We start from the raw sequence: 18,225 nt of genomic DNA, 5'->3' as shown, positions 1-18,225 counted from the left end.
CTAACTAGCTAAAGTGCATTCTCAGCTGTCACTGTCAAACAAATACAGTGCAGTGTAAACTTTAGTAATTTGTGTTGAATAGTTCTCTGTCACACTACTAGAGCTGTGATCCTTTAACTTAATATCAAAGCAGTTGTGTCAGCAGAATATTGGCAAGATTTACACCCTCAGTTCAGCAACCTGAAAAAGCTTTGGGGTCTGTTTTTTCATTCACATTTCTTTTTCATTCTTGGAGAGGGTTAATAAATTGAGCCGCAGGCTCTCAGAACCACATGATCTCTGCGTTACTTCAGCAATAACTGTATAACAAATGTGAGAGGCTCTGTCACAGCCATTCAGAACAGTCTTGTGTTTAAAAGGAATCAAGGGGCTTCTTCAAAATCTGTTCTTTGTTAATCTGGGTTCAATTAAATTGGAGAAATGCTGCAGCCAGTGAATGTCTCCTGCCGTTCATAACTTTGTCGTGACCCGTAACTGTAGTATTTTTTCCCTCTGAATTTTAAAAGCTGTGGGACTTGCCAGGACACCTTTTAAGATCTACTTGTCCATGTTTGTAGCCTCTCAGGAGGACTTTCACAGGTTCTCCATATTAACACACTGCATTGATGCAAAACTGATGACACCTGTCAGGCAGCCAGTGGGTCACACTCCTGTAACTAACAAGGCACTGAGGAAAAACATCTCTAAAACATGCTAGATGCAGACGTTGTTGTACTAGTGCAGAGTGGACATCCCCAATACTTTTAATAAAGAAGAAGGGTGTTAGGTGTAGTGACCACTGAGGGATAAATGACTTGACCACCTACCTCCTGCCAAAAAAATGAGTGTTCTGATGCTCAAGGAGGAGCTCATAATCTTTTTCAAAACTTACCTCCCTTCTGCTTAGCTGAGCCTGAAGATAAAGCCTGCCTTCAAGACACAACCTCTGCCATCACACATATCTATGCAACAGCAAAGGCAGAGAATCTCCCTGACGTGGCTATTTTGGTAGATATTTTAAAGATCACAGTATTGATTTTGGTTCGTCTTCCTTGCAGCAGAAATCTAGATGTTCCAGCCACCAGTCCACTAGCATTTTTATTTTTTTAAACAAGCGAGTGTGTGTGGTGAAGCTGCAGTTTAATTTAAATCAGACATGATCCTGTCCCTGGTTCTGATAAGGCATATGTTAACCCTTTTAAATTGCAAGGTTGAAAAAACCACACCACCCTCCTGTCCTTCCAGCAATTTCCAAGAATGTGCCTTCTCTACAGCTAACCAGACCAACAAAATGAAACTACTTTCATTCTTTAACCATCTATAAGGTGTTTGCATAGATATTTACAGTGGTACAATAAAGCAAAAGCCTGTTGCTGTCGTGGTAAAGTGTGGAGAGGTGGGATGAACCATGATACAAAGAATTATCATGTGAGCTTTCAAATGACAGGAACGACGACCCATCTGATCAGTGTTTTATCTCCAATATTTTACCACTAGGTCTGTTACAGGGAAGCATGGTGAAAGCTAAAAAAACAAAACAAATTTTGAGTAAGCTTCAGATCTAAACTGAAAACAGCCAACAAAAAATTCACTCAAGGACCCAATTCAGATTTGTTAAATTCCAAGCGTTAACTCCCAGTCTTTTATGGAAATGTAACAGCTGAAGGGGGGAGTGTTAGTCTGTCAAATGCCCGAGATTGCTGTTCTGTGATGGTAATTTTGGCATTTGCTTTTGAATTTTGTTACACTTAAATGCACCGGGTGAACACGGGCTGTGCCCTGCAAATCTGCAGTCCAGTACAGTTCGTGATGGAGTGCAGGGCAAATTGAAATGTTTCTGTAAGCGAAATAAAATGTGATCTGTAGCCACCGTACTATGTATATGTATGTGTCGGAGGTCAAGGATAAGAGTGTAAGACTGGAAAGAGGAAGGAACTTAACTCTTTCCTCCTCAGATTTCCAGTACCGCTCTTTCCTCTGCAGCTTTCCAATTCTTTTAAAGTGGGAAAGGACAGACACTCTGCAATCCTGACCGCATCAGCAGGCCTGCAGTTACACAGAGCGCTTCAGCAGATTATTGTGTCAGAGGCTGTTTCTGATGTCCTCTCCTTTGTGTATTCGTTTCTCGGCTAAGATTGTTGCTTTCTCTTTTCCACAGGATGTCTGAGGCATTGACACAGCAGGAGAGACTCCAGGCTATAGCGGTGAGTGATCAACTTTCCCAAGGCGTTTCCTCTCAGAACAGAGCGCATAACCCAGTCCATACACGTAGCCCATGGAACAAAAGCACCCAGCTCACCACAGCGCTCAGAACGTCAGGGACACCCGACGTCTGTCAGACTTTTATTTAAAGCCCTTGCATTTTCAAATATGTTGTCCCCAGCTCTTGCAGAATAATAGTTTTGTCTAAAAACCATTCATTGTAAGGACTAGTTTCTGGTAGGATCTGAGGCTATTGGACCTGATATGCTGCAAGGGTGATGATGTTGAGGAAGGGGTGCAAAGCAGTGAATGATGGGATAGGGCTGTTATGCCCATGTGTGTACTTAATGGGCAATGCCCACATTTTGCCATTTGTAACCCAGTTGAACCATAAGGATCACAAGAGCCAAGGCAAAAATTTCCAGCGGCACAAACTGAACACTTCTGTTGCACAAGACAAGCCACCCAATGCTTGCAAGGGTCTGATTGGCAGGTGCAGATGTCAATCACTGTAAACCAGGGTAGATTATTGTTCCCCCCAGCCAATATGCACTCAAGCCCACAGTCTTCACCTACATTTCCTTTCAATTTTAACAGTGGCGATCTGAGAAAATGCAAGAAGAAACAGACCCCCCTCCTTCCCCTTGTGTCTTGTAATGTGATCTCCAGGTTCTGGCGGAATGTGTTTTAGAAGTGCTGATTGTATTCAGGCCCCCCCCCCCGCCCCATCTCCCCTGCACCCCCAACTCCTCCCCACCAGTCTCTAATCATCCCGGGACAAGACTAGAACAGAAGTAATGCACTCTAATGCATGCATTGATCCAGCCTTCCAACACACACACACATCAAAGTACATTACAGATCTGCACCCAACAATTATGGAAATACTCTGTGATTTTCTGCTCTGAAGAATAAATCGTATAGCCCTATCGCTTTCCGCCTGCAACAGACCTTCACCAGATGATCTCTGGATCATTCTATCCCTCCTGTTTCTGCTCTCTCTCTCTCTGGCTATTTCATTCATTTCATTAATGCTGCACTGGCACAGCTTTCCAGACCAGTGCAATGCTGCCAAAGCAAGCATGCAGACCTCAGCACTCAAGTATATAAATTGCACACAGTCGTGCTACACACACCTCGCCTTACTCCTTGGTTTATCAAGCTTTATCATGTTTATCTTTTTCTTTCTATGTCCATGTCACTCACTCGTCACCCTCTTTCTTTAATCAATGCTCCTTTTCCCTCTTTCTACAGCCACATTGCTACTCAGTCTCTGCTACAGGCTACTGGCATGTGGAAACTAGGGGTGTGCCGATATTCATGTTTCCTGCAATGATCATTTTAAATTTAGCTTAAACTGACAGCAATTACTTGAAAGAAAAAAAAAAACATTCAAAAACTGGAGAGCTGCAATTTTCTTCGCCACAACACCACCTGTGAAATTTTCTATCCACCATGGACAAACAGTATGAAGAAAGAAACAATGTGAGCCCACGGTCAGATTTGGGTATTTTTCTTCACATCCAGTTGGTGCAAAATCGATTGATTAAAAGGGGGAACTGCAGAACAAGACACAGGAGGGAGACGGGGCAACTAGACAGAAATCTAATGAAATGGGAAAGTGCAGATGTCTCAAAGTACTCTCATAACTGAACAAGGAGAGCCCTCTCACTGCTGACAGGGGGGTGGGGGGTTCTGAACAAAGGCACTTTCACTCAGCAGATCAGTTAGCTAATTTCACTGACATCAAAGGAGTGAGAAAAGACAGGTGGGACACAGGCAGATTTCTACATTTCTTATCGTGGTTGATGAAATACTGAAAGACTTAGGTACTTCCAGTCAATCAAGCTCTTATCTGACCACTCCATACATTAATTATACATCACTGTGATCCCTTTCTGTGAAGAGTGCTGCCTACAGCTAAGGGCTCACTTCCTGAAATACTTTTTTAGTCTGAAAATAACATCCATTTCTGATTTTAGAAGCTCCAAACTCCCAAATAAGATGATACCAGATTGTAGATTGTTCTGTGTTATTCTGAATGCACTTCTTCAGTGTATAGAGAGATTCCCTGCATTGCTCTGTTACAGCACTAGTACAGTAGGTGTTTGTCCCACTCTGGGTCAATTGAAAAACCTGAAATGGATCGAACTGCAAAGCAGTGGGAGTTATTTTGTGTCCAATTTGTTCTTGGATTCTCAAAACCCTTTTCTACTGCAGGAAACACAAACAAAGCGTAACATACATGCATGCCCCCTAGGGCATGTGATTAAGGATTTGTGGTTTTGCCTTGCTAGTGGGTCCATTGGATAGAATTAATGGAAGCAGTCTGATCTTTTGACCAAGATCCTGCCTAGCCTCTCAAAGTCTATCAGTCTATTTCTGTAACATCCTTCAAGACCCTGACTCCTTTCACCAATCTTGTTCTGTTACAAGACTCCCCAGATGAGCAGTGAGATAAAAGACTGTACTCTATGGTTAACCTACGGGCAATTTAGATAAACACTTAAAATGCAGGATCAATCAGGGATAATGTCCACCAAGACTTTTAGCTGTTTTAATTGAATTCAGTCTCGGCTCAGACTGCCCAGACAAGACACTAAAGAGCAGGCGTGGTAGTCAGGCCCACGAGGAATTATCTGTAGTGTCCTGACTTACCGCTAAAACATACACAGTGATGTGTAAAGCCTCCAATTTATATCACAAAATAGACGTGATTCAGAACGAGACTTCCAGTGACGTGAAGCTGCCCTATTACACTTGGAGATGGTTTTGCCAACAGATACTACTACTTTTCTCTGCATTAAAGGAGACTGCAGATCCCCTTCAATTCTATCCTCTAGTATTTTTTATATTGAAAATGCTAATAGCAGATGCAGAGGTGCCTTGAGAACATCTAAAAGGTTACAAATGGGGGGTGAATTTGCCCCTTTCTTGACTGTTTACTTACAAATAGTGTAATGATCCACGAATTCCATCACGCCACTTCTCAAAGGTGTCTGGTTCCAGACTCCTGCAATTTTGAATGCTCCTCAGCTTGCTTTCTCCTGTTTAAGCATGCAGACTCTGTGGATGCTGTGTCAGGAAAAATGTCCTCATACTGTACATGCAATGTTTATTAACAAGGCCTGGCAGTTCACAATGCTGTATGTTTCCTCTTTCTGTTTGCAGCTGCCTGCAGTGCTGTGTGTTTCAGCTGGATTTGGAAATTGCTAACTAAATTGGATTTCCTGCAGTATAAAATTATACAACACAAATATTTAAATGACTGAGATCAAAAGCCACAAACCATCTCACAATGAATGTTGATGTCCTGTTGTCTGTCTATAGCCTCAGCTAGCCCTACTTCTTTTTTTCACTGCTGGCACAGCTTGAGTTATAGTCTTTTGCAAACCTCATCATGCTTGTGATAATCATAATAGAAAACTGAGTCATGAAACCAATTGATAAATGGGGATTTTTAGGAGGCAGGACAGAAGCTTTTTTTTTTTAAACAGTGTAGTGTCCCCATCACTGCAATGGGGCATTAGGATCCACACAGACCACAGGGTGAGCGCCCCCTGCTGGCCCCACTAACACCTCTTCCAGCAGCAACCTTAGCTTTCCCAGGAGGTCTCCATTCCAGGTACTGGCCAGGCTCACACCTGCTGAGCTCCAGTGGGCTGGCAGTAAGACCAGGCACGTCTCCTTCATGCTCTGTGTGGCTCTGCTGCCCTCCAGGAGAAACGGAAGAGACAGGCGGAGATCGAGAACAAGCGGAGACAGCTTGAGGATGACCGCAGACAGCTCCAGCACCTCAAGGTAAGAGGCTCCGCCGGGGCGGGGAATGTCTGCGAGCTGCTGCTGGGGAGGGGGGCAGTTCTCCACCTTGTCTCTGATGAAATGAGGGAAGGATCCATCATTGCTTCCATGATTCTACAGCATTTCTCTTCCTTCTTTCATCAGGGATGGAACGATCCTTCGTAGATTGATCCATTCCTGCAGCAGGAGAGCTTTAAATTCTTTTTCACGAAGGCGACAAGTGTGTGCTGGATGTTTCAGGTTTAAAACATCATTTGGAGTAGATCTGCATTGACAGGCATCTGGAGTTCATGTTAAAGAAACAGAAATCACTTTTCACCCTTGTCAGTTCAGTTTGTACTGTACAACATATTGGATCTTCTAAACTCTTCTAGCCTTAACCTAGCTAAGCTTAAATTCCGTGTCCACTGTGCCTCGTGTGTCTGTTTGGCTAAGGTTGATCTATTTTAGATGTGCCTGGTACCTGTGGTATGCAGTGTATTTTGTGTGCTGTAGTGGGTTGTCACTGATCATTTTCACACACAGCGGTTGGCTGGGTATTACTCACTTAGTCCTCTTCATCCCAAGTGCGATGTAAGTCTACACTGAGCTTTTTCCGATGTCTCCTATCCTTGGTGGCTTGTTGTGCATCTCGCCAGGAGAGATCCGTCTTGGCTAGCTCCTCCGCATAGTCCAATACATGTGCCATGTACTTTTGGGATTGTGTTCTCGCATCCCAGGAGGGAAAAACTACATTTCCTTTATAGAAACAGACTCTAGGGAGCTCACATTAAAAGTTATGGGTGTGCAGTGCCTTACATCCTCCAGGTTTGTGTTCAAAAATGAGATTTTATCCCGATCTTTTGTGTCCGCCCTGTAATTGTTGCAAGCTGTAGCTTGGAGGTCATTCCAGCGACCAGTAAACTGGATAATTTGCTGCGGTGGCTCTGCTGGCTGTGAGCTGTAAATACACTGATTAGATTTTAAGGTGCTCCCTTTTATGCTTCACAGACAGACAGTTCAGAAGTGAGTACATATCTTTGTTGGCTCTGCCTTTGTTCCATCACATACAATCTGAGAACCAGTAGGCAGTTCTACAGGTGGAAAGGAACCTATGCCTGTTTAAATGGTTAATTAATGCCTGTTAAAATGGTAATGGGTAAACACTCAAAGGTAGGGATGGGGGAATTTCCTTTTTCCTAGGAGGCAAAAGCTCTTCAATTTCCTTTCAGGAGAAATGGTGTGAATTCGCTCCTGGATAACAGTCATTTTCAAACACTGGACTTTGGACTTTTGGACTGCATTATAAAAACCTAAATGGATACTGCTTGCGAGATGCAATGCAATAAGCTTGCGAGATGCGATGCAACAGTTTGTCCTTGTGGTTTAGGGGCTTCCTAGTATTGCTTTTTAGATAAGTAGTCCTGTCTGCAGCCAAGAGCCTTAAAAACCAATTTATAACTTGTTTTGGGGTATTTTTGCTTTAAAAAAGTAAATATCTTTGTGAGGCTTCTCAAGTGAGAGTTTTTTCCAACTGTCGCCACTGAGTTGAAAAATACCTTTTATGAATATATAGCAAACTGCTCCCTTAAAATATAAGGAAACAGCAGAATGGTGATGGTGCAGAAATTAATCTAAACGGGTAACGACACTAACAACAGACTACTTTAAGTTACCCTGAGAGAAGTTTTTAAATACAGGTCTAAAAAAGAGGATTGAGACAAAACTCCCCGTTGGCAAGTTCCATGAATTTCTGCACATAGACAACACTTCGCAAATGCAAGCTAAGCAGAGTGAAACAGGAAGCACTCTCAGAACAATCAGTGGATATTGGACATCATCTGACCGAAGCCCCAGTGATTTCTAATATCCTGTCATTAGCAGCCACACAGCTTTTCAACAGGTAGTTCTTTTACTCTGATTCCTTTCAGCATTAGCGTGTTTATCTCCTTTACAACAGGCTGCAGCCTCAAACAAGAGCGGGCATCCTCTCCGAGCTGTCACTAAGCTGGCAGACATACAGTATTTCAGCCGCTTTATAGAGGCTTCGCTCACTAATTTGCTTGTTTTAAATTAAAGGAGCGGTCCTGAGACCATCTGCTGCCGAGACAGACACGGTGTGCCATCGATGAAGTGAATTAATTTGCCTCGCCACGTCACACTGGTACCAGCTGGGCAAGTGCTTGGTGGCCCATTAAGAGAAATCATGTCTTTCTGCAATAGGGCACCAACCAATATAGCAAAACTCTTCCCGGGGCCGATGGCCGGGGGGTTATGGTGATTAACCCAAATGACTAAACAGACGTTGACAGCTGAGAATGGTCTTACTTAGGCCTTTAACAGAGAAAAAGTGTATCCTTTTTCTCCCCAAAATGTTGTTAGTACAATAAATCAATCCAGAACTGAAACAATCAATGGCTTGCAGTAATTTGCTAACTTAACAGGGTGTCTGTCAAATTGATAAATTCTATGAGAATCTATCAAATAAAAAAAATGACATTTAAACAGCTGAAGTTAAAAATTCAAGATGTAAAAATGAGCACTGTCAGTAAGCCTTTCACTCTAAAGTGATCATCATATCTAAAAAAAGGAAATAGCCTAACTTCTATGTTTAATTTGACTGGACAACCTAATGATTCTTGTCCTGTTGCATGAAATGAGTTTATAGTCATTAATTTTTTTGTTGCATGTGCTTCAGCTGCCAGTTAAAGTTAGTTTCCTGGTTTTCCTGTTTCTTAATTTTGTAAAACTGATAAAATTGAGGTGTTTTGGACATAGTTATATCACTAAGAAGTAATTGAATCAGAAACTGGAGTGAAATGCCATAGACAGGTTTTCTTCAGGACTTTTTCAAAAAGTGAGACTCTCCGAGCGATTTCAAAGATATATGAAAACACTGCTCCTGAAGACCTCTTACCGTCGAAACAAGCGACTGGGTTATTGGCTTAGCTATTGTTGAATGTAAGTACTCGAACATTGCAAGTCCAGGATGTTTACAGGACTAAAGCTCACCCCAGTTTCTGTGATGTTAAGAACACAGTGAAGGTCTGGCTCTGGATGAAACCCTGTTAGTCCATCCCAGTTCTATTTATATAGCTCGGGATCCCAGCGTAATCGGGGTAGAGTACCTTTCCCAAGCATGTAACTATAGGGCAGTTTGCAAACTTGCACATTTATGTTTTGGCATTGGGTCCTGAACTTTAACCAATACTCCACAGTTCCCCTTTTCTAGTACCACTGAAAATCTATCTTAAAGCTCCCAAAGGACATTTTCTTCTTCGTCTCTTTGTTGCTTTTCCCCTAGATGTGCACCTTTAAACAATTACATTCTGGGAAATTGAGGGCAAATGTCATTGTGGAGCAAAAACACTTTGAAAAGTGCTAGAAGACAGCAGTGAGGCTGCATGATGGACTGGCAACAGAATTACCTATAAAATCCTGATGAATAATACATGCTTTCCTTGTGGGGTGAAGAGAAATAACCCACTGAAGCTGGCAGTAGCGATAAGAAGAGATGTTAATCTCTTGCTGCTTGTGAGAATGTTTACACTGTAGTTCATTACTTAGAAGGTATTTCTTCTCCACGCACAGCAGAAATTGTGAACCTGCTTTCTTAGCTCTTCTGTTTTTCTGCGAGGTAGCATTTTGGAAGCCTTCCCACTCGCTTTGGTCAGAAGGACAATTGATCCGAGCAGGTTGCATGTAGCGTCTCCAACTGTTTTGAAGCTTTCTGCTCTATTTTTGCCCCGATTCTGTGCGTGTGGAAGGGTGTGAGTGTGGCGTGATGTCAGCTGCCCTGTCTGGTTGCCAAAACGACTCCTTGCAGACCTCTCAGGGGAGAAGAGCTGGCGACAGAGAGGCAGGGGGATGGGGGCGAGGAAGGGTTTCACTCTGTCTGGCGAAGAAACAGACAAAGCAAAGCAAGGATCCAAACAAAAGCGAGAGCAAGACATTGCTTGAGCTTCTGTGACTCTTCAGCTTTCTGACTGCTCTCCTTCATCAGGATCAAAGAGTCCAGCTGCATACTGTTTGTGTGTAAATGCATACAGAACCTTGCATTACTTAAGTCTGCTGTCTTGACAGAAACCTTTGCTAGCACCTGGTTTGACTGTGGCCTTTTTTTCATTGTGCTGGCTAATGCCAAGCTCCGTAAAGGATGTTGCGTTTACTCAGAATGTACCCTGCTGTCCTATGGTGAGTTAGTCAGGGCTCTTGGGCTCAGCAGGTACTCCTTCCGGCAGAGTCGCCTCTGCAATCTATCCGCTTTTCTGAATATTGGTGACAGAGTGGTGACTGTATATTGGCATATTAAAAAGCCAGACTGCAGAATAAAAGGAGATTCAATTGGATTGTTGTGCAGGGAACGTTCATTCTGTACCTAAATGGGTAGGGATGACCTAAAATTGACGTTTAACATTTACTTAATGACTAGGTAGTCTCTGATGGCGTTTTCTACATATTTCTGGCTATTTAAGTAGGGGGATTATGTCGACTCCTTCATTTTAGGCTAATGAGGCAGGTAGTTCATTACCCCGAATCTCTGCAGATTCCTGCCTCATTATAAGCCACAGACCTGATGAGATGGGTGTTCGCTGACAGGCGTCTCCTCAGAGAGTGGGGAGAGACAGGGAGTGGATGAATAAGATGGGGTGATCATGAGGTAGGTGGACTAGAGGGAGTAACCGGCATGAAAGGTTGATTAAACAGCAAAACCTTTTGGGCAAAAAAAAGCTAAATGGGTAATCAGAAAGATGAATGAAAAACTGTTTTAACCTTAGTAGCTGGATTCCTCAAACTGCAGACAGAAATTCATATTGAGGCCAGATGTAATTGGTAGACAGATTATAGATAATCGCATTTTACAACAAACCATTGCTCCATCATAAACAAATCTTACAGCAGGTGATATGTGATTAGTTGCAGAGATGGTGTTTTTTTATGTTTCAGTTATTATCAGCATTTACAATACTTCTATACAGTAAGATGTTTTGGTTGGGGCGCAGTTTTTTGTTTTTCTGGCCCTCCAGTGTCAAAATCCAGAGGTTTTTCTAGGTCTCTTTTAAATCACCAGTTTAAAAGACCTTTGCAAAGTGTGAAACTTGTCCAGTCAAGTTCACGATGAGCTCAATAATGTCATTCAGACCAGAGGTAAAACAAAAACCCAGAAACTGTGGCCTTCCAGGACTGGAGCTGTACCCCACTGCTTTAGTGGGTGTGTCATCTGCAAGCAAACAGTAGCTATAGAATGAGTTTTGTTAGATAATAAGAAATGCATAGATTTCCTTTTTGAGAAGTATCAGTGACATGCACTGCACACAGTCCAGTTTATCTGATACTGGAAAACAGCTGAAGGACACCTTGGTCTGACTAGTCAGACCGCCTGATGTTGCTTGGTGTCATGGCATTGATCTTTTTTTGTTCAGTGAAAGTATCTTGAAATTGCGGTGCTCCGTGTACCAAGAGGCTCCTTCGCATTGAATTTATACATTCAGAACTCTTTAAAACCATAAACCAGCACCATCCGAAGTGCCCTCTAGACCAGCTGGGTTTTAAAAGCTTTAGACTTGCATAGATCCCTGCCACTGTGCAGAGTGCAGTTCAGTGGTTTAAAAATATTCACTTTCGGGCACCTTGCTTTTTGATGCCATACTGTGCTCAAAGGGTTTAACCAAAATTAAAGTTCAGAAATGGTCGAAAAAAGGCTCATGACTTTTGCTGGATTCTTGCAGTAACTGTGTACATCAGACTAAGAGATACTGCAAGGGGATGCAGGAGTGCTGGACACATAACTAGACGATTCTGAAGTCGATATAAAACTAGGAAATCATTTTTGTGGGCCTCGTGTGACCATGCCCAGATTGACTGATATTTGTTTTCATTGGTGTTCTTGTGTATCTGGGAAATGTACAAAACCTTGCAAATAATTCCTGAAACGTCTGCAACCAAAAAGCAGTGGGCTGTCATTAAAATTACCAAGGCTGACACTGTTCATCTGAATTTGGTTAGAGGAGGCAATAACATTACAGGCAGCTCTTCCGAGGCCTCTGCTACAGCACTGTGTGTGCAAGGACTCCGTCTGTTTCACAGGGCTGTAGTTTCTCCAGCTGTCCGTGGGTTCAGATGACAATGTGAAAGAGTGCCCATCTTCTGGAGGCCTTGGACTTGCCCAATGCTGTCTGTGCAGCTCTGAGAAGGAAGGATACTGGCAGACTGCCCTCGTATAGCTGGCATCCCTCCCACTGTTCCACTTAATGGTTGTGCCCTGTGGGTCCAAGCGTACATTAGCAGCCTCTGCACAGCTTAGCCGACTGGAAAGCAATTGACTGCTCTTGTGTGGCTGGCTGTATGAATGGCCGCCCCTCCTAAGTGCTGTAACACCGGCTGTTCGAAGGTTTGCGTGTGTTTGGAAGGAGGGGTAGGGGAGTTGGGTTGAATGACAAGCACAATAAATCATAACCCAGGCTGAACCCTGTTAAACAAAACCACCAGGCTGAATACCACACTTGTATTTGGTACCAATTAACTGAATTATTTAAGCCCGTTTGCGCTCTGCACCACATCAGGTTTCTCAAAAGCTTTGCTGGGATGCTTCCCACTTCCTCAGAGAAAGCATGGCAGTTTGGCTCCCAGGATCAACGAGCCCTGCCTGTTGTCACACAGCCCCCTCTTCCCCTGTCATGTCTGCCAGCTACTATCCCGAGGGGGAGCTGAGCTCGGAATCATTTGCTTTGTCTAAGCTTGGGTGCCCCACATTTTTCTTTTGCTTTCTTCTTTCGGAGGTAGTAATAATAACAAAAAAGCGTATTTTCTAGTGCCTTTAAAAGCATCTTCTTAAAGCACTTTACAGGAAAACGTGAACAGAAACGGTTAAAACAAGGAAAACCGTGACACAGATAGGAGATAATACAGCACAAAGCAACAGAAGGGTTTGAAAGAAATGGAATAATCAGTTCATTTTCAGTGGAGCACTCTTTACGTGCCCACATGTTAATTTTTTATAGCCCGATTTCTAGCAACTCAAACATATTTGCATTGAGTAGAACAAAACTGGCCTTTTTTTTGCTTAGGCGTATAACAGGCTACATTTTGAACAGATGGAGCAGAATATAGGACAATCTTATGCAAGAAGTCACTCTTGCCTTGGGCTTCAATTGAGCATGACCATTGTTAATTCCATCTAAGATCTTGATTCTCAACATTAAATTCTAACTTCAGTGCTCATGCATGGTTTTTAAGTAAAGGATTTAAAGACATTCAAGAAACCATAGCTGTATGCCTTTTTTGTTTACAGGGCACATTAGACAAGTCTCAGTGTTTTCACTTCTCTCCCTTTTACCACCACACACATAGTCAAAGGCTCTGCGGGAGAGGTGGCTGTTGGACGGTGCGCCCTCTGCTGGCTCGGAGGAAGATGAAGCCAAGAAGCAACTGCAAGAGGATGAGGCCAAGACCAAGGGACTGGAGGAGACCATTCTGAGGTGAAGGAGGGGGTCTCTGGATTAAACTAATTAGAGATGGTGGGAGGGGGGGGAGTGGATAAGGGATCTGTACAGTGTACTGTCGGTTTGTTTGGGTGCTACATGGGATGACAGAGGTGTATGTCAGATGTTCTACAAGTGACAATTAAAAAACAAGACGACACTGGAGGCTGTAGCGCAAACCACTGAGCCATGATGCAGTATTCTTACATCACTGTTAATAAAGGGTTCTGTGAAGCTCGTGCAGCCACAGTAAATAAGTAGAAACAGTCAGCTGCAAGGGCATGCAGGAGTTTTCAGACGTTTCTGCTGGGATTATCAGATAGCACTGAAAGTGACCCAAAGGGAGAAACTTTTTTTAAAATTTTAAAAACTACCTTTTTGATGCTGATTTTGCTGAAAAGCAGCATCAAACATTTTCCAGGCACTATAAGGGCACAGCAGTCCAGTCTGCCGATTATTTTCATCCCTGGCACCAGCAGGCAATGGCTAGCTCTCTGACTGTCACTGGCATAGAATCAGCATGTTGAACAATAGCAGGAGCATCCACGATGATCACTGTGCAGAAAGGTCCCTGTTATTGTCTTCAGTGGATGACTGTCCATGCAGTCTTCCCTTTGTGCTTGTGTTTACAATTATTCTAACGCGTACCTCACATCCAGAAATAAATAATTCTTTAAGAAGAAGAAATACATAAATCACGTGATCAAATGTTCTATAGCTAGTTTGAACCAAGGTTGATGGCTGAGCCTACTGTATGTGTGTTTCTTAACAGAATAACCCACAAAGTGGAAATATGAACACTCTGCACAGTACATAAGATCAGCTTGCATGTGGTGAAACCTTGTGACAAGTATAAGTCGTGTATAAGATCAGTGTGTTTTCTTTTCATTTCTGTGTTTTGTTAGTAGCAGTGTAGAAAAACTGATGTTCATTTTAACCATAAAAAATTGTATTGAAGCCCTATTGTATTGAAGAATTTCTCACAAATTTGAATAAACAAATGTCTCTAGATTTAATAGCATAATGTTCTTAAGGTTATGAATAAGAGGAGGCCTATTTGGCTTTTTTTAGTCAGCCATTTCTTGAAAGAAGTCAGGGTTTCGGCTTCAACGACATGGCTGTGTAGCTTCTTCCATATTCCCTCAGCCCTCTGGGTAAACTCCTTGAGTTTACCTCACTTGGTTATTGTATTTCTGGAAGTGTTACATTAAGTGTCCTGTGATGAGATATACATTTATACACGGGGTCAAGGAGGTGGAAAATAAAGTAGTCCTGCTCATGTTCAGAAATAAGAGTTGGAGGCAGAGCAAGATGCCAAGACCTGTTGAGAAGCATGAGCCCAGGGGGTTTTCCAATGCCTGTCTTTCGTCTTGTCTCCCTCTCCCTCCCAGGCTGGAGCAGGAACTGGAGGAGCTCGAGACAGGGGTGTCGGCAACCTCAACCAAAGAGAACTTATCAGAAGTGGCCAAGGAGGAGGCGGCAAATGCAGGAGACAGCCTTGACAAAGTGAGGAGCGGCACCAAGGCCAGCAGACATAGAGTCACCAAGCGGTGACAGTGATAGAAAAGGGCACGACTCATATAGGCTCCTATACTCTCTCAACAGCCTTGCATCAGCTTGGTCAAGGCACACCGGCAGTCTCTGCTCACAGAGAATGCAGGGTCTGATGCAGACGCTGGTGACCTTTATTCTAAAGGCGCAGAAATGTTTTGGGAAAGTTATATTTGAGGTAGCATGTTTCCACAAATAAAATCTCCATGTAATATTGCTACGGGAACAGGAATGATCTGTAACCTAGGTCCTTGACTGGCTTCTGGTTTTCATTCTAGTTGAGGTCTAAATGACATAATTAGCTAATTGATTAGGAGACCTTCACATGCTTTTCAGTCTGCTTATTGACCAACACGATCTGCAGGACTGTGAGTCTCCAGAATAAGGATTTCTGAACCCTGACCTTGTTAATAGTTAATACTCTTCGCTAACAGTTATTGTTGCTGTAGGATGGTCTCCATCAGCCATTGATAGAGTAAGTGTTACAACCATGTGGATATCTGAATAAATTAGTGATGGGTTCTGATACTATAATGGTGCTTGTATCCCTCTACCCAGTGAGCTCCCTGATGGCTTAACTAATCACAGCGAGTGAAATCTCCAGCCTTTGATCACAGACAACCTATGGAAGAATGGAGCCACTTTAGTGCAAAGTTAAAGCAGAATATTTTGCTTTTCACTTGGGTCGCTTTTTCTGATTTGCTGAATGTATGACTGCGCCTTGGTAAAAAGAGGTTTTTGAAACTTCTTTTCACCTTGAATGCCACTTCTTTTCAACTCCTTACTGTCCGTGAAAAGAAACAAAAATGCTATAGTCTCCATGCAGCCAATCCCTTTACTGCAGAGGGAATCAATTTGAATTTGATTCCTCCAGTCTATTAATTTGTTGAAAACAGTGATTTTTCTGTCATCACAGGTTTTTCCTCTGTGGTCATTGATACTAATTGGATTAAGGAACTGTTACCACACATTCTAATTTGCTTTCCATCTTTATCTGAGTGTGTCTGAGCTGAACTGTAAGCTGTTTTTTGTCAGGCTAAGATAATTTTGATTTTTCTCTATTAAGACAAAGAATGTGTGCTGCAACACTCTTTTTTAGGATTTGTTATATTATGAACAAAGCGTGTGGCTATGGTTAGTATTGTGTACATTCTCAAGGTAGATAATACAAAATTGATTACAGAGCTTCCTAGTGACATTAACGTGCATGTAAAGCAGTGTCTGTAAGCTGGACTTTGTGCTTCATCCAGGGCCTGATGCAGATGATTCCTGCCACAGAAGCATTGTGATAAAAATGGGCATGTCCACTCATTTTGATAGCATGGGACTCTGCATAACAAAACTTTTATGATAAAGTACTGGAGGAAGGATTTGCTCTCTATAAGGGCATTTGTCCAGACTACTAGAGCTCAGTCACCAAGGTATTCTCATCTTTTTGGTTGATTGCTAATAGGAATTATTCTGTATTATATCCAAGTTAAAAGCCCACACAGTGTTTTACATTAACATGTAGACTGCTGCCAAATCCAATAATATAAAGCAAAGTGTATAATCCTGCCACACATAAAATAAACTACAAAAGAAATCATAAAATTACTGCCATCAGTAATAGAACCAAATTGGTAAGGAATAACAACCTCATTTTCTATTTCTGTTGCAGGCTCCCTCAGGCTCTGTGAAAGGTAAGTTACAGTATTTTCCGTCGAATCGCCACATTTTCGTTTCTCTCGCCTGCGTTCAAGCACCACCAGTTTATTCAATTTTACGCATTTGTTCTGAGATTTGTTGTCGTCTGGGCACACGAGAATGGGAGTTTATAATGTGATAATGGAGACTGAAGAGAAGTTGAGAGACGAAGGCTCTGCTGCAGGCGGTAAACATCACTCTTCCTTAAGATGAAATCCTGGTGCTTCCAAGGTGCTATTGAGTGCGCCTCATTTTTATTTTAAGAACTTTATCATCTTGTAAATTGAAGAAGCAAACAAAAACGTTACATCAGTTTCACACATAGAACAGATCATGAATAAACTTTCTGCAGCTTCTTTTCTTGAGCAATGTTTTCGCATTTTTTTACTTTTTGTCCACCTAATTTTGAGTGGCCACTTGTTTCTTTCCATCTTGGCAAAACTCCCACAACTCCTGTACATGAGTGTGGGTTAACCCCCCACCGAGCCAATCATCATTTGACATGCTTCAAGCTCCACCGTGCCTTATAGGTGAGTTAGTGCTGATTGGAGTTCTGGATCTCTCAGTGATGTCACTGAGAGCCTGCAAGTGCTCATAAGGTCACGAAACCAGTGTTTAACCAAGAACTTGGAGAGCCTAGGCCAGCTAATCCCAACCCTTGCCTATAGCGGTTCTCAAGCAGGCCAACTCTGTCACGGTCAGATAGCAAAGTGACCTGAGTTCCAGCTTTTGATGTCTGGATCATGCAGATCAACTGACACCTGGAGGGAGCGCATTTAATACTCAGAATCCCCAGCTTCCTACGCTTTCCCTGTTTATTCTGGGAACTTTTAACTGTGAGCGTTGGTATCAAGGTTACAAAAAATAAAGGTTTAAGCAGCTGTCCAAATCATTTGAGGGCTAGTCATGGACTGCACCCTCCAAGACGAGCCCGTACTTTGTCAGAGTCGGTATGATGGTGTGCCTCACGTGGATTCAGGCCGCTGTCCCCCAGATTTCACCCTTAAGGCAATTTTTGGTTGTACTCTTTGTTGACATAGTAGAGTCACTGCGTTTGGCAAAAGATGCCACCCTGTGCTAATGTGTAAAAATGATGAGAAAGCATTTTATTTAAACCTGTAGAATTAAAAGGGCTGGTAAGCACAAGTGGCCTTGAATTGTATCTTTCCTGTTCTCTGCAAAGGGAAATTCCAATTTTACGGTCTGTCACCTCCCTCCTTTTTTCCCCCCACACACTGGGTCACTCTTTCTCTCTGTGTATTGCTGTTTCTGTTTCCCTGTCTGTGGCCACCTTTAGAGGTCATAGTTCACAACAGCCCTCGACTGGACAAGTCCGGAGGTGCCTCAGATATGATGAAAGCCGGTGAGTCTCTAAGCTGTAGCTTAAAATGTAAGCTTTGTAAGAAATTCAATGTTTATTTTTTTTCCTCAGATATGCTTCTGCTGTACAAGCTTGCCATGCTTCCCATAAATATATTAAATATTAATCTGATCTGAGTATTTCCATGCATGTATTTCAGCATATGTTACATTAAATCTTATTTTA

The 18,225-nt window shown here is 42.6% G+C and overlaps 1 protein-coding gene across 3 annotated transcripts in view; it reads left to right on the top strand.

The window, feature by feature from the left end:
• Positions 1 to 18,225, top strand: part of palm1a (paralemmin 1a) — a 53,209-nt gene that overhangs the window by 18,616 nt on the left and 16,368 nt on the right. For 2 of the 3 annotated variants that reach the window (XM_088621688.1, XM_088621690.1), the window contains exons 2-7: positions 2,138 to 2,183; positions 5,902 to 5,982; positions 13,312 to 13,439; positions 14,834 to 14,948; positions 16,654 to 16,675; positions 17,977 to 18,042. In XM_088621688.1, coding sequence (XP_088477814.1) covers positions 2,138 to 2,183; positions 5,902 to 5,982; positions 13,312 to 13,439; positions 14,834 to 14,948; positions 16,654 to 16,675; positions 17,977 to 18,042 — 458 coding nt within the window. The remainder of the gene's footprint in view (positions 1 to 2,137; positions 2,184 to 5,901; positions 5,983 to 13,311; positions 13,440 to 14,833; positions 14,949 to 16,653; positions 16,676 to 17,976; positions 18,043 to 18,225) is intronic. The other variant, XM_088621691.1, reaches the window with a different exon arrangement.

Source organism: Lepisosteus platostomus, chromosome 27 (assembly GCF_059453375.1).
Source record: "Lepisosteus platostomus isolate fLepPlt1 chromosome 27, fLepPlt1.hap1, whole genome shotgun sequence".
Lineage (NCBI taxonomy): Eukaryota > Metazoa > Chordata > Actinopteri > Semionotiformes > Lepisosteidae > Lepisosteus > Lepisosteus platostomus.
Note: the sequence above shows the minus strand (reverse complement) of the source record. Positions and strands in the feature narration are given on the sequence as shown.